Source organism: Equus caballus, chromosome 1 (genome assembly GCF_041296265.1).
Source record: "Equus caballus isolate H_3958 breed thoroughbred chromosome 1, TB-T2T, whole genome shotgun sequence".
Taxonomy (NCBI): Eukaryota; Metazoa; Chordata; class Mammalia; order Perissodactyla; family Equidae; genus Equus; species Equus caballus.
Window position 1 is genome coordinate 131,542,766 of NC_091684.1, and position 26,274 is coordinate 131,569,039.

Sequence of the window (26,274 nt, forward strand, 5' to 3'; positions counted from 1 at the left end):
TGGGGGTAAAGGGATAAAAACCAAAGATATTTTAAAAGCAAATGTCTCTAGGACTTGGTAACTGCTTTTGGAAGATGAAGGAAATGAGTAAGTCATAGTTGACTCCAGCTTTTTAAGACTGAGTGATTTCAGAATGCCAGTACTGTTAACAGAGGTAGGAAAGTGGAGCAATAAAGCTAATTTTGAAGGAGACTGAATTGCAAACATGTTGGGTCTGAGGAGATGATGGGACATGGAAGGGCAATGGTTCAGTAGGCAACTGGTGATTATAAGGCTTAGGTGAAATGAAAACAGCTAGAGACACGTACACGGTTGACACTGTTAGTCTGGATGTGATAGCTGAAGCCCTGGTGATAAGGCTCTGCCAGGGTATGTAACAGTGCTTCTCAAACTGTAACCTACATACAGCTTCACCTGGGGATCTTGTTAAATGCAGATTGTGCATTTCTAACACTCTCCCATATGATGCTGGTGCTAGTGGTCCAAGGACTACCCTGAATAGCAGGCGTGTAGTGAGAGGAGCAGGGAGCCAGCATCTGTGCTTTGGTGTTAGTAGTTGGGAGATAAACAGAAGAACCTAAGAAGGAAAGAAGAGCTTCCCAAGGTCATGTTTCCTGTCTTCTCCTTTCATTCCAGGCCCTTTGGAGAATACCTATCGTGATTTCTGGCTCATGGTATGGGAACAAAAAGTCTTGGTGATTGTCATGACCACCCGGTGAGTTCATTCCTTTTCTTCCCACTGCCCTCTGCATCTACCCTGTCCCCAAGCATGGATGATTCAAGAGGGGAGTTTAGCTGTTAGAAACAATGAGCATTAGCAAAGCCAGGGCAGAGTTTGGGATATCTTAGCTTTTTCTTAGCTGACCCAGAGTTAACACAGCCACAGTCTGGTGGAGATTGGTACATCTGACTTGTCAAAGCTTTAGTCTATGGCTCTGGTGACTCTGGGCCAATTACAGACTATTCTGAGGTCCTGGCCTTATCCAGCAAAGGAAGTATTGGGAAACATGGGGCAATGCACTTTTAATCTAGTCTCTACTTCCAAATGGCAGCTGTCTTCCTGGCTTCTGAATTACCAGTTTCCTTTGCTCTCCCTTACCCTGCTACTTTTCACCATTTTTCTGCTGGTTCATATTTCCACCTATAGGAGAACTACAAAAAAGAAGGGAAACATAATAGGTCAGGCAGGAAAGTCTTGATGAAAGGATTATTTTTGAAATTTTGGTCTATATATCTGCCAAAACTTCAGGAATTACTATTTTGTAGTATTATCATTATGATAATTATAACCTATTTCAGATGAGGAGAAAAAAAATTAATGAGAATGTTTGCTCAGTTCGCTTCCTCGTGGCACTGTTACAGCCACCTTTGGTTTGGAGAGGAGGTAGAGGAAGAAGTACCAGCTCACAGTGCTTTAGAGCCACTGAAGAGTAGTGAGGTGAACTTGAGGACTTTACGTAAACTTCCTGCCAGCATCCCAGGAGCTGTGCCTTTCCCTTTCTCCTCTATCAGCCAAGGACCCTTATTGAGGAAGAGAATGAACAGTGGCTGAGATAACAGGGCAGAGAGGTGAGTCTGGCCCACCATGCTGTCTCTGCTGTCTTTCTTTGTCCACTCAGTATTTATCCCAGCTATGTGAAGAGTACCAAGAGGTATCAGGAAGGTGGCCAAATGATGTAGCAGGCCTACTAAATGAGTACATGCACAAACTTTAGCTGTTGTTACATCTGTTTAGAATGAAAGTTTCCTTCCTTTTCTGCCAAGAAACAAGAGTGTAAGTTAGACAGAAGCAATGCAAGAGATGACGTTGCTGCCTAGGAGTACAGCAGGTCATGGGGAGAGCAGGGTTACTGCTGCAGAGAGGAAGGATAGAAGGCTTACCTTGCTCTGTGTGTCTTCAGCTTTGAGGAGGGCGGCAGGAGAAAGTGTGGTCAGTACTGGCCTTTAGAAAAAGACTCTCGGATCCGATTTGGCTTCCTCACAGTGACCAATCTAGGCGTGGAGAACATGAACCATTATAAGAAAACAAAGCTAGAAATTCACAACACAGAGGTAAATCCAGGTTTCTATTTTCTCACTTTTTTGAAGCTGGGGGAAAACCTTTGCTGTAAAGAAAATCTCCAAAGGGAAGAGGCAGGATTCCAGGGAGTTTATAAGTTACTTCCGTTTTTCTGGGAACAGGGTTAGTATAGTCAACTCAGAGCCAGTATAGCCATATTATCTCAGCAGAATAGTGGCGTTACTTAGGAATAAAACTTATAAGAAATCTGGATCCTACAACACAGGATTTCTGCCCTCTGTAGACATTTAACCTTTCCTTTGGGTTTGTAGAGAAGTATTATGGAGAAAGTTGAGGGTGGTAGGCTGGAACCTTGGTAGTGGGAATACTGGGGGGTTGAGAATCTGGAAAAGCCAAAGGTAGTCAGGGGCAAGCAGAAATGACCTCATTAACGTTTGCTTCTTTTTTCATCCAAGGAACGGCAGAAACGCCAGGTGACCCACTTTCAGTTCCTAAGCTGGCCAGATTATGGTGTCCCTTCTTCGGCAGCTTCCCTCATTGACTTCTTGAGAGCGGTCAGGAACCAGCAGAGGCTGGCCGTCGGCAGCATGGGAGCGCGCTCCAAAGGGCAGTGCCTTGAGCCACCCATTGTGGTCCATTGCAGTGCAGGCATTGGCAGGACAGGTAATGCATCTGATGCAGCTCTTGGAGCATCCAGAGGCAGCAAGGGTTGGGGAGGCATAACAAAGCTGTTAGTTGCCAGATTGTAAGAATTTGACCCACTGGTGCCATGAAAAATTCCTCTTTAATGTCCTTTTTTTATCCCTAGTACTAGGTATACTGGCTAGAATGTACAGTTCACAAGCCAAGTCCTCTAGGGTTGATGCTTTATACATCCCATCAGCATGATTATCTTCTGACCCCATCACTATCACCTGGGTGTCCCAGAGAGCTCAGCTGGGCTGTTGCTTCCTTCTCATCCCCCTCCCTGGGGAGATCACCACCATACGCTGTGCTCTCCATTCTGGAGCTAGTTAGCAGGTTTTGCCTTAAGGGGACATGCATTGCAGGGACTGCTGGACTTTCTAGTTCAGAGGTCCCTTTGGGAGAAAGTCAAGAAGAATATGTTTGTGTAAAGTCTCTGTGGAGAAGTTGTAGAGAATCTGAAAATTAGGGCCCAAGTGTGAGAGTGCTATTGTTATATCTTTCCGGAAGTGAAGCAGGCAGTTCCTCTATGTCACCTTCCCACTTACTCTTCCTGCTACCCCTATATATGTCCTGAGAGACAAGAGGCCTTCTCATTTCTCTGGCCTCCAACACTCCCTGTGACCTCCTCCTCAAATCCTTTTAGGCCTAAGGCCAACTGGCCTCCTGCATGACGCACCTTGCCTTTGAATTCATTCATCTAGTCCTGCCTGAGTTATTTGGTAGAGGGAGGGAGAGAGGAGAAGTAGACCAGGTATGACCACTTCCTTCCTTCCTTCAGGTACTTTCTGCTCACTGGACATCTGCCTGGCACAGCTGGAGGAGCTTGGCACCCTTAATGTGTTCCAGACGGTGTCTCGCATGAGGACCCAGAGGGCCTTCAGCATCCAGACCCCTGAGCAGTACTATTTTTGCTACAAGGCAATCCTGGAGTTTGCAGAGAGGGAGGGCATGGTGCCTTCCAGCCACAACCTCCTGGCCATGGAGGATCAGTAACTGTCCCACGAGCCTCCTACCTGCTGGCCAGCCTTCCTTAAACTACCCTGGACACTGCTGAGCCTATAGGTTGCCATCAGTTACGCTGAAGCCATGGACCAAACTCTTTCTTGTGTTTCCCGGCACATGCGTGCTCACAAGGCAGTCTTTCCCTTTGGCTAGATAGATATGGTGAAATTGCTGCTAGAAAGGGCCAGCAGCAATGTATTCTTAATTCCTAGCACCTGCTATCGAACTGTGCCTTATTAAAACCAGATTGTGGCTATCAGTTTTTGCCAGGGGCCCCGAGGTAAGTGGGGGAAGGAACCTCCTCCCCCTTTCCCAATGCCATTCTCCTTCTCGAGGTTGCTCCCATTCCTTCCCTTTGCTAGAATTTGATGGGGAGGTTTGGTGAGCATCCACCTTCCTTCCCAAAGAGCTTGACCATGTTACATATTCTAGAGAACGTCTTGAGTGCCAAGCACGTTTATACCTAGGGCGTGTATTCCAGTCTTTTCTGTCATTCTGTGTGTGTGTGTATGTGCACTTATGTGTATGGGTCCATATGTACGTGTGTATATAATATATATTGTATGTGATAATATGGTTGTATTCTATAAATACATATACACAGAGATACTCCTTTGTAGAACTTCCTGGGGCTTGTGTTGTAGTTCAGGACTCCTTACTTCTTGGACTCTGCTGTTTATCCTGCACTAGCTGTGGTTGGAGTTCATGTTCCTGTTGTCAGACCACAGAGTGATGGAAGAGGACATGCACACATCCACTCTCCGTGCTCCTGCCACAGGCCCTCACCCTTACGTAATGACTTATCTCTTTTCAGAATGCTGCCTGTTGGAGCCAAGAACACTGATTTGTGGTGACACTGGTTTAATTCAGCATGGATTACCCTATCTAATGATTTTTGTCTGTTTACTTTGCTGATTTGGGGAATAGACCTCCACTGTGATTCCAGACCCTCTCTTTCCTCCTCCCCATCCCTTGAGGATTGGTGTCTGGGGGTAGAGATGAACTCACTGAGCAGCCAGAGCCAAAAGCAATCAGTATGAAGTCTTAGAAGGAAAGAGAGGGAGCTGAGGTGTGAGAGAGAGGAAACTACCGTGAGAATCTCTCCTTGGGAGAATGAGTTGGTGCCCTTTCTTCTTTTGCTAGAAGGTTCCTTTCCTTATGCAACTTGGTCCTGTCCACTCAAATGCCCATCTCTTTCTGTCTACTAGTGTGCCAGACCCTGGAGCTCAAGCTGGGTGGGTTTTGTTTCAATAAAAAGCATAACCCGGGCCCAGCCCCGTGGCCGAGTGGTTAAGTTCGTGCGCTCTGCTTCGGCGGCCCAGAGTTTTGCTGGTTCGGATCCTGGGTGCGGACATGGCACTGCTCATCAGGCCATGCTGAGGCGGCATCCCACATGCCACAACTAGAAGGACCCACAACTAAAGATACACAACTGTGTACTGAGGGGCTTTGGGGAGAAAGAGGAAAAATAAAATCTTTAAAAAAAAAAAAAAGCTTACCCCCTGGCTGGGTGAGGAGTCCCTTGCAATCACTGTTTGCCCCCTACTCATCCACCCTATCCCTGTCTGCTCCAAGCCTGCCCAGCCTGATGTGCCAGGGATCGAATCAAGAGTCCCCAGCACTCCACATTCCTAAGAAAATCCCAGGAACCTCTAAACCTTCTTCCCCCATCACAGATGAGGTTGGCAGCTGATCAGACCTCAATAATTTTATACTGTAATAAGCTCTTTGAATGTACATATTCTTATTTTTACAATTTTTCATTTTGTATTTAACATCAATGGACTGAGTCAGATTCAGAAAATAATTGTAAATGTTCATATTCAATATCTTACAGCGATACAGTTTTGTATTTACATATAAATATACTGACATGATCAAACCCTTTTAGCTTCATCAATGTAGTAGCAGTCTGGGGCTGGGAAGGTGAGGAGGGGGTCCAAGAGCTGATCTGGGAGGGATGGGGAGGTAGGGAGGGACTTAAGGCCTAAGTATCTGAGACTTTCAGTTCTGAGAGGCACCTACCTTGTCCACAGACCATGGCCGTAACTCTGGGAAGACAAAGGGAATCAGTACCAGTTGCTGGATACCAATCTTTATGCTTGGTGCTTTTCCCCCATTACCTCATTCAAACTTCACTACAGTCTCGTGAGGTACTATTCTCCCACCCTTCTATTTCTATACAGATGAGGAATGTAAGGTCCAGAGGGTTACAGTGATTTGCTCTAGAACTAGAACTCAAGTTGGTCTGCTTACAAAGCCTTTGGCCTCCACTGCATTGCTCTCTCTCAAGGGTCAAGATAGTGTTGTCTTTGGAAACCAGAGGTTTTTGTAGCTCTCCTTTCAGAGTATAAACAGTTCTTCAATTCCAGGTAGTTGATCTTGAGTCCATGCTGCATGGAAGGGTGACGGATTTGGTGACTGATTCTCCCAGGTAGGACCTCCTGGTGTAGTGTCCTCAGGATTGCAGAGTACAAAAGGGTCATTCTCCCAGGGAAACTCCATACATATGGGTAGACTGGTGTCTGTGGAAAGTTACTTGCATCTCTTAGAATGGAACGAGAAGTTTTGTCCACATAGGACCACTTCCCATGCCATGTAGCTATTCCCTGGTGACCAGTGACACCTTGCCCAGTTGGGACAGTTTTGGCCTGGAGAGTGTGCAAAATATTGAGGTGTTCTTAATAAAAGTGATAGCAGCTAACATTTATTGGGTGCTTAACTCTGTTCCAGGTACTGTTCAAAGTGCTTTCTAAATATTATTTCATTCACCCTTAAAGCAACCTTTTGAGGTAGGTATTGACAGAAGAAAAAGACTGTGGCACAGGAAAATTATTTTGCCGCATCCAAGAACCGAGACCATCTGACTCCAAAGTACCTGTTGTTAACTCTTAAACTAGACCTCCTCTAAGGATCCATTTCCTGATCTGCCAACAGATTTTTCCTGAGTGTCTTACCTTAATCAAGAGGTGAAGTGTAGAACAAAAGATTAAGCCAGTTCTTTCCCTGGAGAGCCTCTGTTCTCTTGGGGGTAAGCAAGCATAAGAGGTGAACAGAGATACTTGAAATCTGGGAAATCAGAGAAATATGTAGGAAACAAGATTAATGATAAAAGATCTGGAGAAGGTAGTCTTGAACTGTCATTTATTTGAAAGGGCTGTAACCCAACTGCTCTGTAAATCTAAAAGTTATGCATGAGCTCTTCCTTACACATCTGAGGATTGGTGAGGTTATCACTTGCAAGAGCTCTATAAAAATGCAGATTCTTAGGTCCTGCCCAGTAGATGGTTAAGTGAGTGACAGGATGAGCCAGGTTTCAGAACTACTGTCTTAGTCCACTGACTCTGAGGAAGATTAGCAAATTGATATCTCCTACATCTGAGAGAAAGGGATCAATAGCTTTCCCCTTTACTGCCACAGTTTCCTTCTACCTTTTACCATTGGGAAGATAATCAATACTGTGTTAACCTACCTGTGCTATGTGTTAAAAGAGGTAAAGGGAAGACAGAGAAGGAGCCCTGAATCTGTTTAGGAAGTTAAGGCTTTCACACTGAAGATTTGGTGAACAAAGCAAGAGAACCCACAATCAAATGCTAGATTGTATGGTTGAGAACATAAGATGAAGAAAAAGTGTTTGTGGGCGAGAGAGCCTCATGGGCTAACTCAGGCTTCTGTTTCTGTTTTGACTGCTATTTTTTTTTCACCTAACTTACTCCCTCTACCTTTGGTCCCTTCATCCTTGCCCATCCCTGTCAGCTAGGATGGGACTCCTGAGGTGAAGGGTGCCCCTGCATCCTCAGCCTAGGAGGCCCACCATTGTCAGTCTCCATGTCATCATGTGCAGGTAAATGACTGGTTCTTGGGAGACTAGACTATTTAGCATCATAGATTGAGGAAGATGAGACTCCTGCCCTGAAAGGCTTCCCCTCTCTAGGGACAACCAGACACATATATGGAAACCCACAAATCAGAGACTTGGAGGGAAGTGGGCCAGGTGGTATGGCCAGGTAAAAAAGCTTTCCTAGAGTGACTTAGCTCTTTGATAGTTTTGAGATCTTACCACTCAACCCAAGCCAAGTCCTAGCTTCCTTTTGTAAAAGAAGGGGCTATATTAGATGATCCTGCTATAGGCCCTCCGACTCTAAGGGTCTAGTTCTTTGTTAGCCAGTGCAAATGCCTGTAAAGGAACCAGCAGGCCCTTCTCCAGTTGGGTTAGCTCCCACTTGAAATCCCCAGGTTTGACTTGTTTTCAAAGTCTCCTCTTTCAAGCTGCTGCTACTTCTCTATATTCCCTCAGTTCCCTTCCCATTTGGCCCCCAACTTGGAAAGCAAGTCAAGTCTCCCCTGTAAACCCCAGACCAACGCATTGGCCTTTAAGGCTTCTGTGCTGCTCCACATGAGGCAGAGAGGGTGACTCTGAGTTAAGGAATGAACTGACCAAGGTCCCAGAGCTCCAGTCAAGACCGTAGATTTGTCTCAGGCCTTGGTCAGAAGCTAAAGCTCTCACCAGCTTGGGAACCAGATTTTTGTCTTGTGAGGTATCCACCCCATAGTTACCATCACTCAACAGTAGTGAATATCAAGTGTTTTGGACTGCACTACTCTTAATTGGCCACAAAAAAGACTGAATCTTCTCCACAAATAGAAATCTAGCACTCCCAGAAACCTGTTGCAGTGTTTAATCTCCCTTCACCCCTCACCATACTTTCATAAAATCCTTCCTTCTGTTTACGCTAAATCTGGCATGCTGCCATCTAAAATAACCATATTTTTTCTGGCTAAGGCCAAGGTGAACATAGCTAACCACACCAGAATCCTAGCTAGGAGTGTTGGATGGAGATTGGGAGCAGTGATCCCTTTTCAACAATTTAAGGTAATATGTTCATGATAGTTGTTAGGACTAAGATGAAGATGAAAGTAGGAAAGCAAGACAATGAGATGTAAAGAGAAGGTAGTCAAAAAATGCACTGCGCCGCCTCCCCCACTCCAGGCTCACTTCCTTCTACCCCTCCCCCATGGCAGACCTTAGGCCTCAAGACTGGCCAGATGCGCAGCTGAGCCTAGGTCAGCCATTTCATCCTGTGGGGTCTCTGTTTTACTTTCTTGACCTTTAATGAATACTACTTCTGTGGCCAGCAGCCAGGGGACTTAAGGAATCTGATGTTCAGGGCAGATACTGTGCTGCATGTCAAATGGGGACTTAGTTTAGATAGAAGCTAGGAGCCTTGGAAGTGGGTGAGAACAGAGAAGAACCAGGAGAGCAAGACGACAGGAGAGATCCCTGGGAGCCACTAACATTTAGGGGAGGATTGAGGAAGAAAAACCTGTGAAGTATTGTGATTAATAGGCAGAGGTAACTGAGGACAGGCCAAGTTGTGTTACACGGACTGATGAGACTGTGAGAGTGGCTGAGATGAATGAACAGGATTTGGAAATGTAGGTTCACTGGTGGTCTTCTTGGGGGCAGGGGCTGACAGGGAGGAGGCAAGAATGGGAGGTGAAGAAATAGAGACTGCAGTGCTGGGGCTGTCTCCACTTCAACCAAAGCAAGGTCCACCTTTATCTCTTACATATTAGGCCTCTGAATAGGATTTCATTTGAACAAAGGAACCTGCTACTTTAAAAAGAAATCACCAAACAACTGATATACAAAAGGAAGCTCTATGAAAACATAAAGCCAGGTAAACTGGAGAACATATTTGTTATATCTGTTTTCTAGATTTGGGCTGGAAGTGACCCAGAGGGGTAAATTAATACTCAGTGAGGGGAAGACACTTCAAAGCAGTAAGTAGCAATCCTAAAACCCACTAAAAAATTCCAAGCCTCAAAAGCCACCCAGAAATCAGAAATATGGAATATGTACAATCTAAGCCAGCTGGTTGCCAAAGAAATAGAGTTTTCACACAGTGGGATTGTTGGGTCCTTTAGGTCTGCCCTGGGCTCTTCTCTCAGACTGCAGCCCCAGAGACTTCTCGTTTGAAAGGCCAGGAGAAGAGGGTGTGGCGGCGAGATAAAGGAGAAAAAGGTTTGAGAACTCTTGACTAAATGCTAGGCATACTTTATTTTTAATCTCACAACACCCACTGAAGTAGGTATTCTTGTTCGTTTACAGACCAGGAAATTGGAAAGATAAGTGACTTGCCAAAGACATCCAAGCAGGAAGTGGCTAAACTGGGATTCTGACCAATAGCTTTAGCTTTTCCCCTTGAACCTATAGGGTACTTTGGGTTGTAGATGAGGAGCAAGTCTCAGATGCCCCTCATCTGGATGTTTCCAAGCTGGCAGTGGTCTTCTATAGCTGGCAGAGGTTCTGTCAATAGGGCACTGGGACTGACACTGACAACTTTTGGGCAGAGTCACTGAAGTGCAGGCCCTAAGTGTGTCTCAATCACCGCCCATAAGCACCCTAAAGAACTATGAATGAGGGGCCGGCCCTGTGGCACAGCAGTTAAGTGCCCATGTTCCACTTCGGCGGCTCGGGGTTTGCTGGTTCGGATCCCGGGTGTGGACATGGCACCACTTGGCACGCCATGCTGTGGTAGGCCTCCCACATATAAAGTGGAGGAAGACGGGCACGGATGGTGGCTCAGGGCCAGTCTTCCTCAGCAAAAAGAGGAAGATTGGTGGCAGATGTTAGCTCAGGGCTAATCTTCCTCAAAAAAACCCCGAAAAACAAAAAACAATGAGTCCTTGTGAATGAGGGGGTGTGTGTGTGTGTGTGATATCTGTGAGACAGGGTGTCAGGTGTGACAGTTTGAGTACTGTATGTATGTCGTGAGTTGAGGACACATATATGTGGTTGGGAGACAAACCTTGCTCCTTTGAGGATAATTTTGTTTTTTTGGAGAGGGCTAGAAATCATTTAGAACTGTCTGGGGACAAACTGTTCTTGGAGTTAGGGAAGTAGGGAGGGTGGAGCAAGAGGGAAGACTGTTCTTCTCCAGAAGCCGCAACCTGGATCATGGTACCCTAGTATGTATAGAGACAGAACATGGGGGAATGGACAGAGCTCAGGCTTTGGGCCCAGACAGACTTGCCATGGCTACTTGACTTGGGCAAATCACTCTACTGCACAGCCTCAGTTTGCTCAACTACAAATATGAAAATAATCCCTAAATCACACAAAAGAGGCCTCCTGGGAATCAGAACCTGGCTTCCCAATGTGACTTCTCCAAGGAAGCCCTCACCCAGATCCATTCACTGTTTTATCCTCACTGATAGTGTAGGGAAGAGGTGGGGTGGATGCAACCTTCAGTGCAGCTGGAGGGCCAATGTTGCCAAATCAAATACTCACTTTCCCAAAAAGTCTGGGACTGGCTGTGCCGTGCAGTCAGAATACTGAGTCAGAAACAATCACAGGACCCCTTCCAAGGGACCTCTTGTGCCTGACAGCTGTGGGCACTGGGGGCTCAGAGGTGAAATTAGATAGAATGGCTGTCCTCAAGGAGCTCAGTCTAGAAGGTGTTCAGGAGGGGATTTCCACGAGGATGGTGCACTCAGGAGGGTATGAAGTGTCAGCAAAGTCTGGTTCTTTGGGAGTAACTATTCTAGTTGCAAATGCTCCTTAAGTGACTTCATCCACAGTATACTGCTGTCCAGGCTTACAGTCAAATGCTTAGGCCGTTGGCCTCCACATAACAGGGCAAGGATTGCTATGTTATCCTCTTGTATAAGACAGGAGACTGATCCACAGATAAGAAGAGACTAAGTGGGAACCATTGGAACTCAACTTCTAGACTAATATTCTTTCTGCTCTACACTCTGCCTCATCTCACATTCACAGTATCTGTTATGCCTTCATCTAGGGCAGAACCTCTTGGGAAATAGAGCAGGAATCTGAGATGGGGCTCCAGACAGGGAATCTCTGTTCTAATGAACAGTTTGAGAATGAACCTCAACCTCCATGGCCCTGCCAGGTGCTGGGCCTCCCACACAATCCTCATCTGGCCTTTTCCCCTCCAGACCCTGGCCTTCAGTGATTCCATCAACCAAGCTACTACCCAAATTCTAGTCCCGACTCTACCTGGGATGATCTGCTGCCCTTCCCAAATCAGTATTTCTTCCCATCTGCCCTCTCCTTAGTGGCAAGTTTCCCTCCCCACCACACCCCCCAGGTGGTCCCCCCAGTGACTCTGAGTGAAGGAAGGGTCCCTAGAGCCTGTCTTTGTACTCCAGTTTCCACCCCTATTTCACCAGGGGTGGGGTGGAGGGAACAGGTCCAGAGCGAGGAAGGGACTTGCCTAAGGATATACCAGTCACTGGCCATGCTAAGTCTAGAACGCAGATTACCCAAGCACTAGCATCATGCTTTCTACCTTTTCACACAGCAGGCCTCTGACTCCTTTCCCTCCAGTACCCACACCGAATCAGTCACCCAGTCCCCTTGAGTCTTAAACACATCTCTCCTTTTCTATTCTTGCTTACCCATTGCCACTACCCTGGTCAAGTCCTCACTACATCTCACCTTAATTGTTGGGACAGATTAATCTGGCAGCAGGCCCACATTCTGCCCGCAAGACTCTAAGGTCCTTCACATTCTGCACACCCCACCTGATCCACACTAACTTCCTTTCCTGGATGCCTCAATTAACAGGTCTTTCTTGCTTGTTTATTGTGTGCCTTGGCCCCAGGCTCAGCTCTGTTTAGCCCAGACATGTGGAGTAGCCTTTGCCCCCAAGAAACTCCTTTTGGGAGAAAGTTATAACAAACACTGCAATTGATTCAGGGAACAATCTGAGTCAGATCTTTGACTTGAGGGATGCTGAAGGTAGAGAAGTCTTTCTGGGTTGGGTGGCTGGGAGAGAGAAAAGAAACCTCTTAGCTGCCCCCACCTACCCCTTCCACCAGAAGATATAACTCTGTAATCTCCAAACCCAGTATTACAACAGCCTTTGTGCCTCACCTTCCTTCCTGTCGGGACTCCTCACTCAACCCATTCTCAGAACCCATCCAGCTGCTGGGATGTTGGACATCTTAAACCATAGTTTTGGGCTTGTGGTCCTGTGACAATGCTGCTTGCACATTCCATTGTGCAAGTCTAAGAATTTTAACCAGTTATTAAAGTCGTCCACTGTTTGATTCCATCCTTCCAACTCTGATTTTCATTACTATAGACACACTTGAAGGTCCTTAACAATGTTTTGCATTTACCCCTTTGTGCCCTTTGCTCAAAATGACTTGCTCCTCCATTTCTGCCTGATGAAATCTTTAAGAACCAACTTGAGTGCCGCCTCCTCCATGAAGACTCCCAGTTTTCCTCAGCTAGAAAGAATCCACCTTCTCTGAGCTCCTATGGATGTGTATTTGCCTTAGCTCTTTCTGTAACATATCCACAGCTAGGTGTGGAGCCCTTGGAGGGTACAGAGCATCTCATTCAGTCTCTGTAATCGCACCCAGCAGCAGATGCGGTATGAATGTGTCTGCCTCACCCACATTAGGTGCCCAAGACAAGTGCCTGTTGCCCTAAACGCAGGACTTCCCGCTTACACTGCTCATTTTTAGGCAGGCTCCTTAACAGAATGGGCCAGACACGGTTACGTTACACAGCCAGGGGAGTCGGGACATTCCAGCCAGTCGCTAGGGTGTCCCTACCCGCCTCCCTCTGCCAGGCTCCAAATGGGATGTGTGTGTGAAGGAAGTTGGGGCCGGGAGCCCCGCTAGCTCCTCCTCTGGGTCCACCCTGCAGATCTCCGAGTCCCAGAATGTTCCCCTCCAGTCCAGTGGTCTCAAGAAACTCGAGGCGGCAGTGCCGGGGAGATAGGGGCCTCTGCCACGGATGCGCCTCCCACGCGCGGCTAGTTTAATTAATTTATTTATAGATTCTTGGAGGTAGGGGGCGTTCAATGAAGGGGAAGAGGTGGAGCGAGGGGAGGAGGCGGGCCCAGGGTGACTGACGCGAGTGCCAGGGAGCCAATGGCCCGTGGGGGGCGTTCCCTCCCATTCAGGACTCCTCGCCTGGCTCGGAAGGTATGTTAAACAGCTGCTTTTAATTTGGTCTCCCCAATCTCCGGCGTTTGGGGGGCTAGTTTGCCGGCCGGTCGTTTTGCCCAGTCCGCCACGGTGCGGGCGCCGAAGGCCCCGGTTTGGGGATAGTGGAAGCTCGGAGTCCGGCGGCCGAGGGAGGCGAGCAGCAGGCCAGGAAGGAGAGCTTTTGGCGCCGCCCGCACGCCAGTGTGTGTTCCCAAGCCGGGCCGGATCTGTGGGGAGGGGGTCGGCCCGGCCCGGGGTCGCCAGTGCGCTGGCCGTGCTGCCTAGTTTATTTCACCGAGCAGTCGGTTTCGGTAGGTTTCGGCGGCGGACTGGGTTAGGGGCGGGTAGGAGGAAATCCTCCCCGCTCCTGGAATGCCTTAAAAAAAATTATGGTAAAGAAGAAAAAAGGGGAGATTCCGTACACCGACTGGAACTGGGCCCGGGCTGCGGCGCGCGGGCTTGGCAGGGGGCGGCGGCCTGAGCCGGCGGCACCTGGAGTTGGTCGGGCTGGAGTTAGCTAGCGAGCCGGGGCCCGCGGCTTTCCCCGCTAACCACGCCGGGCGAGGGCGGCAGGCGCCCCGAGGGTTTTGTTTCTGTTCGCAAACTTGTCGGAGGGGGCGGTGGGCGCGCTCCAGACAGGCGCGGGCGCTGTGGGCCCGCGGTTGTTATGGACTCTGGGGGCGGGGGCAACGCCGGACTCGCGGGAAGGGCTGCCGGGGGCTGGGGAGGCCACCGGAAAGAGACCCCCGCGCCTCGGCACTAGCCCTGTGCGCCGGTCTGGGCTCGTCAAACTCCTGGGCCGTAGCAGTAGAGCCAACATTCAGCGCCGGCACCCGCCAGGCCCCGAGCCCGCGCGGAACTCGACCTGGGGTTGTGGAAAACCTCTAGGAACTCGGCTGCTTCGACCCACTGCCCCAGCTGATCCTCTTGCAAACATGGAGCTGCCTCCTTCCCCGCCCACCCTAAGGCGGCAGCGGCGGCGGCTCCCTCCCCCTAACCCCCCGGCCGTGCAGCTTGCCCGCGGATGGGGCGGGGGCGGGGCCGCGAGCGTGTGAGCGCGCCCACGAGGGGGTTGCCTGAAAGGGGCAGTGAAGGTCGGAAACTGGGAAAACAGTCTGCACGCTCGGAATCGGGAAAAGGAAATGCATCAGCGGGCGGGGAGGGGCGCGGGGGGCGCGCCTGTCAGCCGGGATGGCGGCCACGGGCTGGAAGGCGGGGCGCCGGCGTGAACCGCGGGGTCGGGCAGGGCGCGCCGGGACAGGAGTCGCAGGGGCCTGGGCCCACGGAGCGCCGGACTGCCCTTACTTCCACTACTTGGCCTAGCCTGTTTACTATCTATTCCGGCGGCGGCTTGTGCAACCGCCCCGGGGGGGAGCTGAGGGGCGGGGCCTTTTCCTGTCTCTTCCACCCACCTCGGGCTCCTCCAGAGGGCCCGCCTTCTCTTGTCTTCCACTGGCTAGACAAAACTCCCTTTTTTCCTTCTCGGCTGTCGATTGGATGACATTCCCCCGAGCTCCGCCTGTCGGAGGCCGGGCTGGAGTTTAAGTTGCTAGGATTTTTTTCCGTGAAGGGCGGTGGATTCCTGCGGCTTACGTGTGGCGCAAGGTCCCGCCCCCACTTCTGATTGGTGAGATGGGTAGTCCCGCCTGCTTTGGCGGGGCGAGCTTGGAGAGGGAAGTCTACCCCTGTTCCCCGCCCCCCTCCCCTTGCTTGTGTGCGCGCTCCGCACATGTGTAAGGCCCGCCTTGCTCCTTCGAACTGTCCTCCCGCCCGGAAGTCCCGGGCTTGGAGCCCTTAGCAAGGGCGGGGGAGGGGCGGGGAGAGCCAAGAAGGCACACAATGATTCCTCCAAGCTCAAGATCTGGTAGTCTTTGCGTCAACCAGGGTTGACGGTGTGGAGTGAATTTGGAGAGCTTAGTTCCGGGGTTCTGCAGAGTTTGGGAGGAGGGGGCGGGATCTTTCCTTCCTAGCCAAGTACTAAAGTTCTGACTATTCCCGCGCCCCTTCACTTCCCGGACATCGCCCTGAGCTTAAGCTTGAGAACGCTGCCGACGCTGGCAGTATGTTTTCTTCCCAGCGCAAGGCAGCTGGTGTCCTTGGCTTTATCTAAAACTCTGAGCAAACTAGGATTGGCTTGGATGCCTTAGGCAAGATCCGGGGCAGCTCATCCCCTGTTGACCGAGAGGTAGGGGGTGGCCCAATCCGCTTGGGTTCGAAGTGGTTCTTGATTGCCCAGGTGGAAGAGCCGTGCGGTACCCAGTACAGGGAGTTGGGGACGGCCCAGCGTTAAAGGTAGCCCTAGAGCAGTTCTCCAGAAGTGCTGCTTCTTCGTAACCTCCTACAGGTTTGGCGCGGGGGTCGCTTCGGTCTGTGACTTGTTTTTAGAACTCCGTTCTGGGGCGGGGCTTGGCCCTCAGCGAGGCTGCTCCCATCTGTCGGTTACTCATGGAATTCACAGTACGCTGCCTCGTCCTTGCGGCTCAAAGCCATCCTTGGAGTCAGACCTACCTGTTGCCAGCGCTCGATTCTTGCCGTCTTCGCTGGATTGTGGAGGGAGGACAAGATACGACCTAGGAGGGGTTGCCTGGGACCTGCCACTTGGGGACTGACTAGCCTCTCTTGGGGGAGTAGCCTTTTTGCTAGAGAGAGCGGGAAAACTCTAGTCCCGCCCTCTTGTCTCCTGGCGCTCCGTGAGCGCCCCCCAAAGCAAGGTCGGCGTCAGTTCTCTGCCCTATTTGGTGAATAGATAAAAACAACCTAGATATTGCAAGCACTTTGTCTCTGTATGTTCGAGGTACTATTACCTACACAGAGAGGGCCTAGGGACTGCCATTATTACTCCTTGGCCAAGGAGGAAGTGACTAGCCGTTCTTTTGTCCGCAGCTCTGGAACTTTTATCCCTTCTCTGAAGTGTGAGGTGAAGGTTTATTTATCCTGTGACCTGTTTGGTCTCTTCCTCAATTCTTCGAGTCTGAGGATACCTCCAAATCTACCCTGGAGATCGCGAGTGCCTTAAGCCTCACGCTCCGCCTTCAGGAGGCTTGCGAGGCTTGCCAGGGCGGTGGCTCTTAGGGCCCTGCCTTTATTTTGGTTATCTCCGCCCTCTTAGCTGCATATTCAGGTTTAGGGAGTGTCGGTGTTAGGAGTGTGCCGCCCCCCTAGCTGCGAGCTGGCAACCCCTGCGGCTATTTCTCGGCTTTGGTCTCCAGTCCTTAATTCTGTACTCTACTTACTGAAAGGAGCTGTCGGCTGCTCCAGATATTTGTGCTTACGAGGACGCAGCGTGCGGAAATGTAAATTGTAAAGAGAGAACTGGATAGGAAGGCTGAGGTTCTCTTTCTCTTTTTTTATGCTGCTGCCTCTCCCCTTCAAATCCCAGGGCATCGGATCTCGGCTGCTGAGCTCGCACAACCTCTTGTTTCGGGCCCTGAAACTCTCCGCTCCAGTCTCTAGTGTAAACATTCCACAAAAGGACTGCTAAGGTTCAGCCTCCTCGCTCAGGGCGGAGTCAGCTCCTTCCTAGACGGGCGTCCTGGCTAATGGAGGCTCCTACCGGCGCTAGGATACCCAATCGGATAGTTGGGGGCGGGGCCTGGCCCGGCAGTGTGGTAGGAGGAGCTTGTCTCACTTACGGACATTTTACCCCACATCGGTTACTTACCTTCCTGGGGCAGCGAGAGAGCCAGGGGTAGCCTTCCAATGCGATGACCGGCGAGGGCGGGAGCCGACTTGTTGGGCCTGTGGCTGAGACAGTACGGGGCGGGATATGTGGAATCCTCCAATGAGACGTGAAGAGCTTCCCTGCTTCCTCCAATAGTGTTGCGGCTTGGGGGTGGGATCAGCAATTTGTCTCCAATAGGCGGGGCTGAGTTAGGGACGCTCCCCGCCAATAGGGGCGTGGAGAAGGTGAGCGGCTCTCCCCTCCCAGCCGAGGGGGAAGGGGCGGGCAGTCGGCAGGCAGAGCGCAGTGATTGGCTAAACCTTTGACGGGCGGATAATGCGGCCTGTAGCGGAGCGAAGTTGAGTCTTCCCTCTGCGGGGCGGGCCGGGGGAGTGGGCGGGATTTCCCGGGTAACAGAGAAGCGGCCGCGGTGGTAGAGGCGGCGGAGACGGTTTCTCCATCTTCCCCCCCTCCCCTTCCCCCCTCGGAGTTTCCCTCCCTCCCTCCCTCCCTCCTTCCCAGTCTGGGCACCGGGGCCTGTGACCGCTTCGTTAGCGGAGAGGAGGCTGCCAGTCCGCTTCGGCGGGCCTGTGCCCCGCGCCGTTCTCGGGGCCTCCCTGCTGAGCCCGAGGCTCACGCCGAGAGGGACACGCAGTGAGGAGCGGCTGAAGCAGCTTTGCGGTGAGAGCATGCCGGGCCGGGGTCGGGGCGGGGTGCCTGGTGGCGGGTAACGCCGGACTCGAGGGCGTGTATTTTTAGGGGGGCTGACCTCCTCGGCTTCCCGTAGAGCAGGCGGGCGGGAGGTGTGTGGATGTGTGAGGGGGGGGTGGGGGGCGGAGCAGGGTAGCTCCGTGCGGGAGGGGGAGGAGAGCGTAGTCCCGGTGCGCGCGGAGGGGGCGGGCTCTCGCGCCGCCGCTCAGGGGCGGGGCGGCGCGCGCGTGCGGTGGTGGAGAAAGGGGCGGGGCCGGCCCTGCGCTAAGTGCAGTTTGCGGCCGACCACCCCTCCAGCCCTCCTGGCATGGGCGGGGCCTAGGCCCGCGGCGGCGCGCTGGCCGACTGGGTAGGGGGACGGGTAGGGGGTCTCCCGCGTGTGGCTTCGGGGCGCGGCAGGGAGGGGGCGTGAAGTCTACCTTCCTCCGCCTTCTCGGGATCCGGTTGGCCGGACGGGGCGTTCAGAGTGGCGATGCCACTCCCCCTGGCCGTCCTCCCCTCCCCCCGGTTTCCGCCTCCTTGGCAAGTGAGGCGGAGCTCGGGAAAGCCTGCTGTCGGGTCTTGCAGCGAGTCTCGGCGCCTAGATCCGACCCGCCTTACGTCTCCGTGGGGTTGGAGGGGCCCCAGCTGACTGAGAGCTGTGGAGGTGTCCGGACTTACCCTTATGGCTTACCCCATGCCTTTTGCCTGGAACGCGAGGGCCCGGTGCCAGAGCAGTTGTCTCCGTTTTGCTCCATGCAGCGTGGATGGCACTGTGCAGCTCGGAGAATGGGAGCGTGGTCACTGTCCCTCCTCTCTTGGTTGTAATTATTGGGGCGAGGTGCTCAAGGTCCTTTCGTTGGAGTCAGCAGTGGAATGCTGCTCGTGCTGTGACCATGCTTCCGCAGCGGTGATGGTCGGGGGAGGGGCGGAGAGTCGTCAGAAACTAGAAATGTGGCCAGGGACAACCTTTCCTGGAGTTCCCTTGCTGTTAGTTACAGTGGCTGTCCGGGGCGGGGCTTCCTTTGAGCCAATGGGGTGGTGGGTAGTTACTTAGACTTCACCACTGTTTCGATGCTTGAGGACTTCAAAACCAGTCCTGCTCTTCACAAAACTGAGATTTATAAAAGGAAGAGTTGGATTTACATTTTACTCTTAAAAATAATCTGTTTGTAAAAGATGGTGATTTAAAAAAAACTCAGACTTTGAATAAAATACTCTGATTTCTTCGATTCTTGCATTTTTAAATTTCGATTGTACAGATGGTTCTGCTATATAAGCTTAATTTCACAAAGAAATAAGTTGCAATTTAGGTAACTACGCGTATAGGTATTCTTGAAAAGTCTTCTCTTCTGGTTTTATGTAATTCTTTGAACATCTACACTACTTTCTGTTTATGTTGTGTGAAATGTAGTGTTCTTGCCCTGTTATATTACAGATAGTATGATGAAGTCAGGGACTAGTGTAGCCTTGTGTATATGACTTATGTAGAATTGTCCTCCAACCTGTATTAAGGAGTTATCTTAGGACATTTCAGGTTTAATGAACCATTTTAATTGAGGTTTTTGCTCTGACTTGATACATTCTCTTATTAGGACAAATTGCTAAAATGTTTTTGATAGTTTTCATGAGAAAATAAACATGGTATGAGTATGTTTGTTTATGCATTAACATCTGAGCAAGTCCTCTGGCTGATTATCTGAAGTTAAATTCTAGATTTATGCTTTGCTCAGTTGGGACTGAGAGTTTGGTGCCCTGTGCTATACTCATGTGAAGAGAGTAAGTCTCACTTTCTCAGCTAAGAAAGTAGCAGTGGTGACAGTAGCTTTTTAGTTTGATTAATAGTGGCTGTAATAGAATTGATATGGAGACAGAAAACCTGGGTGTTTTTCTTGATGCTATAAACTGACCAAGATAGTGGAGAATTTACCATTGAGGAAAGTTTGGTTAACACATACTTGTTCCACCACTTGCAGTGCTGTGTGCTGGCACACATTGAAGACCTAATTCATGCTCTTAAAGAATATGTTACCTATCGGTGTGCCAGGCTTTAAGGATTCAAGTAAGAACCTGGATATACTATACTACGAAAGTTTTCATAAATGCTTCTTATCTCCTCAAATATCAGTATTATATGCTATAGTTTGTCGTCAGAGTTAAAGACCCTAGATAGATGGGCATTTTGTAATTAAGAACGTTTCATCTAAAGAGTAAGATTTTTTTCTTTATTGGAGAAGGAGGTGTGTGATAAGGAAGGAGGTGTGTAATAATTTGATTCCTGGCAAAGCACAGTCCTCTTTACATTTTCAGTGCAAACAGACAGGATACTGGAGAGCTGTGCAAGGCAGATGTTAATGCCTGTGAATTTTAGTTGGAATTAAAATATTATGTCTGTGGCATTGACGAGTTGAGAGCAGTGCTTTAAAAGACTTTCTCACTCTTCTGGGTAACTCCACCAACCAAGAGCTCGTTAAGCTTTACTTTCTGTAGATTCTTGAAAAAATGATGGTTAATTTTTCCAAATTACGTCCACTGTCTCCTTGCATAGTAATAATAAGAGCTTATGTGGTAAGAGCCTTTACCATGTCCCAGGCACTGAGTTAGGCTCTATATGTTTATTAACCTGTTTAATCTTCATGACAACCTTGTATAGTAGGTACTATGAAATCCATGTTTTGAAGATGAGGAAACAGTGGCACAGAGAGGTTGGACAGAGGGTAAGTGGCCAAGCCAGGATCTGAACCCAGGCAATCTGGTTCCAGAGTCCATGCTCTTAACTGCACTAAAGCTGCTTCTGGTCCAAGAATAGTAAACAGAAAAGGAGCAGTCTGCTGTTTTTTGTTATGGTAAAATATATATAACGTAAAACTTACCATTTTAACTATTTTTAAGTATACAGTTCAGTAGCATTAAGTACCTTCCCATGGTTGTGCAACCATCACCACCTCCCATCTCCAGAATTTTTTCATCTTCCCAAACTGAAACTCTGTACCCATTAAACAATATCAACCCCCTTAAACTTCCCCCCAGCCCTTGGCAACCGCTGTCACACTTCTGTCTCTGTGAATTTGACTTCTATAAGTATGCCATATAAGTGGAATCATACAGTATTTGTACTTTGTGTCTGACTTATTTCACTTAATGTCTTCAAGGTTCATCCATGTCATAGCGTGTGTCAGAATTACCTTCCTTCCTTTTTAAAGGTGAATAATATTCCATTATATATAAACCACATTTCGTTTATTCATCTGTTGATGGACATTTGGGTTGTTTCCACCTCTTAGCTATTGTGAATGATTCTTCTATGAATATGGTTGTATAAATATCTCTTCAAGTACTTGCATTGAGTTCTTTTGAATATATACTCAGAAATGGGATTGCTGGATCATATGGTAGTTCTGTGTTTAATTTTGTTGAGGAACCAGCAGTATGCTTTTGAAAGTAGCTTCAGAGAAAAGATTGGGACTCAGATTCTAAAGGTGAATTGAGTCAACACCAGTTTATTGACCACCTCCTTAAATAGCTCTGGACTGACATAGGAAGAGTCTTTGTCCCCGAGAAGTTTACATTCTTAGAAGGAAAGGCAAATAAACACATGATTTTACTGCATTGGGGTGGAGGAAGAGGGGACGCTGGATAAGAAACAGGAGGGCAAAGTCTGAAATCATAGATCCAGTTGAAGGGAGTTGTTAAATCACCTGAAATCATAAATCCAGTTGAAGCAGGTTGTTAAATGAGATGCTGAGATGCACCCATGTTCATATCAGCATCTCACTCAAAGTACCCTCAGAGAGTGTTTTGAAATGTTAGAAGGGGTTGCATTGTGCTGAAATTGTCAGGTGAATTGTAGTCTCTCTTGCAGAGTTTGTGAATCCTGTTCTCTTCAGTTTGCAGACCTGTTTGGAAGATTGCTTTGCAAGATATTTAAGAATCACAGTGAAGAAATTATGGACTTGGCATATTTGTTGCTGTTACCCTGTCAAGCTCAAGAGCTATTATTAATATGGTCAAGTGTTGTTTCCTAATACTTCTTTTCCTTCACATGCCTTCCTATTTTCTGCTAAGTGAGTAGTAGAAGTAATCTTAGACTTTTTATCTTTTTCTCATTGCAGTTTAAGTAAATAATTGTGGATATTTGTTTTTTGTTGAGGTTAAAGTCAAATAATGAAACCTATCTGGCAGCACACTTGGGTAGTCTGAATCAGGGTTCTGCCGTTATTACTTTATTTATTCATTTATTTTTATTTACTATTTATTATTTTTATTTTTATTTTATTTATTCTTTCCAAATACTTCAAGGAATTTTGTTTTCCTGACAGACATTTCTCTTTTTAATTATGAATTCTAATTGTCTTTGGACAATTGTTTTTTAACAGCACATTAAAAAGCCCTTGACTTCTTTTAATTATGTAATTTTCTTTTTGGGTCTCTTTCTTCAGAAGACATACCCAGTGGGATTTGTTCTCAGTTTTGAGCAAATGCGTAGAAGTTTTTCTTTTTTTTTTTAAGATTTTATTTTTTTCCTGTTTCTCCCCAAAGCCCCCCTATACATAGTTGTATATTCTTCATTGTGGGTCCTTCTAGTTGTGGCATGTGGGACGCTGCCTCAGCGAGGTTTGATGAGTAGTGCCATGTCTGCGCCCAGGATTCGAACCAACGAAACACTGGACCGCCTGCCGCGGAGCGCACGAACTTAACCACTCGGCCACGGGGCCAGCCCCCCCTTTTTTTTTTCTTTAAAGATTTTACGTAGAAGTTTTTGTCCTCATATATTTGCAAGGCAACTACCTGATACAGGTTTTCCTCAGGGAGAGCTGTGCTCACAGTCCATCTAGATTGGGACTTAACTTTCTTGATGGTCTTAGTGCCTACGACAGTTCTGGCACACAGTAGGTGATAAATAAATAGTTTACATGCTGAACTCTAATGGCATTTTAAAGTTTACTAACTAGAGGCTACCTCTGTTTAGTGGCACTTGGCTTTAGAGTTAGTTAAGCATTTATTGGTAGCAGTTTCTAACTGATACACCTTTTTTTTGCCCTTCCCTTCTTTTGCTTTTGTATTCCTCACCCCCTTTCTATCTTGTGTGCCTGTATGTTATTTGTATTTACCAGCATCATGGTAGTGGACACCACCTCAGTCCTGCTAGTATCCTCCAGGATAGGCTTGCTGACTTGCGGGCTGTTATACAGGATATACAGGTCCACAATACCTTATCTGTAACTCTGAAATGGAAGAATTTTTGTCTGTTTGTTAGTAAGTTTCATTCCACAACTAATTTGGGGGCACAACCTGATCTAGGCTGTCCCACTTGGTGCAGAAGTTGTGAATGTGCTTGATTATGGAGAAAGCTATCCTGTGCACTCTATTACCTTTCTAAAATCCAAACAATGCTGATAATGCTCAAATTTGTCTCTCTAACTAGGCACCTCTGCCCTGTACTATAGACTAACGTATCCAGAGGCGCTCTTCATATTTCCTCTTGGATATCTAATAGACATCTTTGACTTCTCTCATAGTAGTCTTTTTCATATGTTGTCTGTTGGCAAATTCTATTTGCTCTATATTCAAAATACTATCCAAAATTTGACCACTTAGTACCACTCCCAACCCCCACTACAGCAGTGAGTGCCGCTATCTCTAGCTTGGATTATTTCAGTAGCACCTAACTTCTTTCTGCTTTATTACTGTCCCGCTTCAGTCTATTCTTAACACAGTAACCCACCTGGTTTCTTTTAAAACCTAGGTCAGACCATGTCGCTTCTCTGCTTCAAACCCTCCTATGGCTTCCCATTTCAGCCTGATGATTGAGTCTGAGTTCTTACTATGACCTACAAGAATGAACATGATATGCTCCCTACCTACTGCCCCCACCCCATTACTACCTCTCTGACTTCATTTCCTTCTAGTCTCTCTTTGCTCCATTCTGCTCCAGCTAAATGGCCTTTTTTGCTGTTTTCTGCTCCAGCTACACGGTATTTTTGCTGTTCTTGGAAAATATGGAGCACATGTGCGCCTCAGTCTTTGTATTTGCCATCCCCTCTGCCTATGATGCTTCCCCCACTGATTTCCACATGGCTAGCTCCTTACTTCCTTTACTCAAAAGTTACCTGATCAGTGAGATATTTTTTGGTCACTCTTACCTAAAATTTCAAAAACCCTTCTGTACTCTTTCTTCTTAGCACTTGTCACTGACTGATATTCTGAGCACTTTGTTTATTGTCTTATTTACTGTCTATTTATTTCTGCCACTAAAACGTAATCTTCATGAGGGAAGAGATTTTTGTTTTGTTTACTGCTCTGTCCTCAGTTCCTAGAACAACTCCCAGCATGTAGTACGTGCTCAGTAAATATTAGAGGGTGCACACATGAATGAATGAATGATTTGATTTCCACCACAGACAAGGTGGTATGCTGAGCACACTGGGGGATACAAAGATGGTTAAAGATGTGTGTGCCCATGTCTGTGTGGGGGCAGAAATATAGCTAATAGGATATAGATGGTATAAGGTAAGTGACACGTCTGTCTGTCCTCTTAAGAACTGTCCTCTTCTTTATAATGCTTATAGCTTTAGTGTGTCTCCTGTTACACTTAAGTCTGTTTTATATCACTCTCAGTGAATTTATAGAAACCTTGTCACCCAAACTAAGTGTTAATGTCCTTGAGGCTAGGGGTACATGTTGATTTCCTTCTTTTTTATTCTGCTGCTATTAATACTTAAACTTTTTTTTAACTTTTCATTTGAAATAATTTTAGACTTCAAAAAAAATTGCAAAAATAATACAAAGAATTGCCATATAACTTTTACCCAGATTTCCCAAATTCCTCTTACAGAACTGTAATACAATGATCTAAATCAGAAAATTAACATTCCTGTACTTTTTATTACCTTTTGAATTGAACTAAATAGTTTCCTGTTTGTTTTCTACCTATAACGATAAGAACTTTCTGTGTAACAGTGGCAGTTGGACTCAATTTTAGTTTTTGAGTTTCTTTTTGAGCAGTGGTAACTAGTAAATATTATGTTTCATGACTTTTATTCTGTTTTGGATGTCTTTGAAAGAACAAAGAGAAAATATACTTAGTTTCTTTTTAATAGAATAAATTCATTTTAGCTATTATCATTTATACATCTGAGCTATATTATGAGATCTTAATGATCTTAGTTTTCCTATATCTTGAAGCATTTTGGTATTTCATCATCCTATGAGTTATTTCATCATTACTCATCAATTATTGCCAACTATAAGACTAAAATAATAAGAAAACAGAAGAATGATAGAAGTGCCTAGGAAGTTGATACAGTAGTAAAGTAAATAATCTGTATTTATACTTCAGTTTTCTTACGTCTTTACCCAAAGCATTACAGCATCTTTTGAGAAAGTATAAAGACATTGGGAAGACCATCTTAAACATTACATAGGATGTTAACATTTGGGGAACCTGGATGAAGGGTATATGACAATTCTTATGCTATTTTTACAACTTTTTAAAGCTTTCATTGAATATATTTGATAATCCATAATTTCCATTTGCTTCCTGTAATGGCAAAGAGAAGAAAACTAAGAGGAAGACATTATACATTATTAGAGAAACTAGTAGAGGAACACTCTAGACTGTAGTGATGATGGTAAAATGGATTGTGTGAGCCAAGTTGCAGACTGTGAGTCTTCAGATGACAATATTCTGGATGAATTTTCTTAAATTGAAGAATTTATGAGTGTAAATATGTTAGGATGTTTGTTTACCAAAACTTACTTGATATGGTTTCTAAGTGGAAGATGCCAAAAGCAGATGTGTGTACAGAGGTGATTGGAAGGAAACATGATGCAGAAATGAAAAAAATTATTGATCATTCTAATTGACACTTATTACTCTCAAATTGAGAATGCTTGAAGTTATAGAGCAAAGAAGATGATTGTCCGCTCTTCAACAAAATTAAAAACTAAGTTTTGAAACTATTGTGTCTGATGATGCAAAGGAAAAAAAAAAAGACCCAAAAGTGACAATAAGCTAGAATTTTACTAGAGATGTACCTGAAGTCTGGAATCAAAATTTACAGAATGGCTTTGTTCCAAGTTCATGCATGACAATTGATGACTAGCCAGTTGCATTTTAAAGGATATTGCCTATTTTGGGTATTTATATCTTCAAAAGCAGGAACATGTGGAATAAAAATTTGGATTTGCTATTTCAGTTCTTACTAAAATTTCTAATAAAATTGTTTTTCACCCAAATGGTAAA

General features: G+C 47.2%; 2 protein-coding genes and 2 long non-coding RNA genes across 11 annotated transcripts in view; 2 read left to right on the plus strand and 2 right to left on the minus strand.

Moving 5' to 3' along the window:
- The window catches only part of LOC111775722 (uncharacterized), a 59,882-nt gene extending 57,888 nt beyond the window's left edge, over positions 1-1,994 (minus strand). Inside the window, exon 1 of the long non-coding RNA XR_002811673.2 lies at positions 1,882-1,994. This is a non-coding gene — a long non-coding RNA (uncharacterized lncRNA). The remainder of the gene's footprint in view (positions 1-1,881) is intronic.
- PTPN9 (protein tyrosine phosphatase non-receptor type 9) overlaps positions 1-5,591 on the plus strand; it is a 78,941-nt gene extending 73,350 nt beyond the window's left edge. For 3 of the 4 annotated variants that reach the window (XM_023653279.2, XM_070233271.1, XM_070233288.1), the window contains 4 exons: positions 637-715; positions 1,902-2,052; positions 2,476-2,683; positions 3,486-5,591. In XM_023653279.2, the coding sequence (XP_023509047.1) occupies positions 637-715; positions 1,902-2,052; positions 2,476-2,683; positions 3,486-3,700 (653 nt within the window). In that variant the 3' untranslated portion in view covers positions 3,701-5,591. The remainder of the gene's footprint in view (positions 1-636; positions 716-1,901; positions 2,053-2,475; positions 2,684-3,485) is intronic. The other variant, XM_023653284.2, reaches the window with a different exon arrangement.
- A 1,065-nt stretch (positions 5,592-6,656) lies between these two features.
- On the minus strand, positions 6,657-18,948 carry LOC111775293 (uncharacterized). Its single transcript, XR_011425192.1, has 3 exons — positions 18,724-18,948; positions 17,340-17,422; positions 6,657-6,778 (listed from the first exon to the last, which is right to left on the minus strand). It is a non-coding gene; the product is annotated as an uncharacterized lncRNA (long non-coding RNA).
- The window catches only part of SIN3A (SIN3 transcription regulator family member A), a 68,633-nt gene continuing 55,744 nt past the window's right edge, over positions 13,386-26,274 (plus strand). Inside the window, exons 1-2 of one of the 5 annotated variants that reach the window (XM_070233220.1) lie at positions 21,187-21,232; positions 21,917-22,093. The gene's annotated coding sequence lies outside the window, so the exon portion shown is untranslated. The other 4 variants (XM_023653221.2, XM_023653226.2, XM_023653216.2 and 1 more) reach the window with 4 other exon arrangements.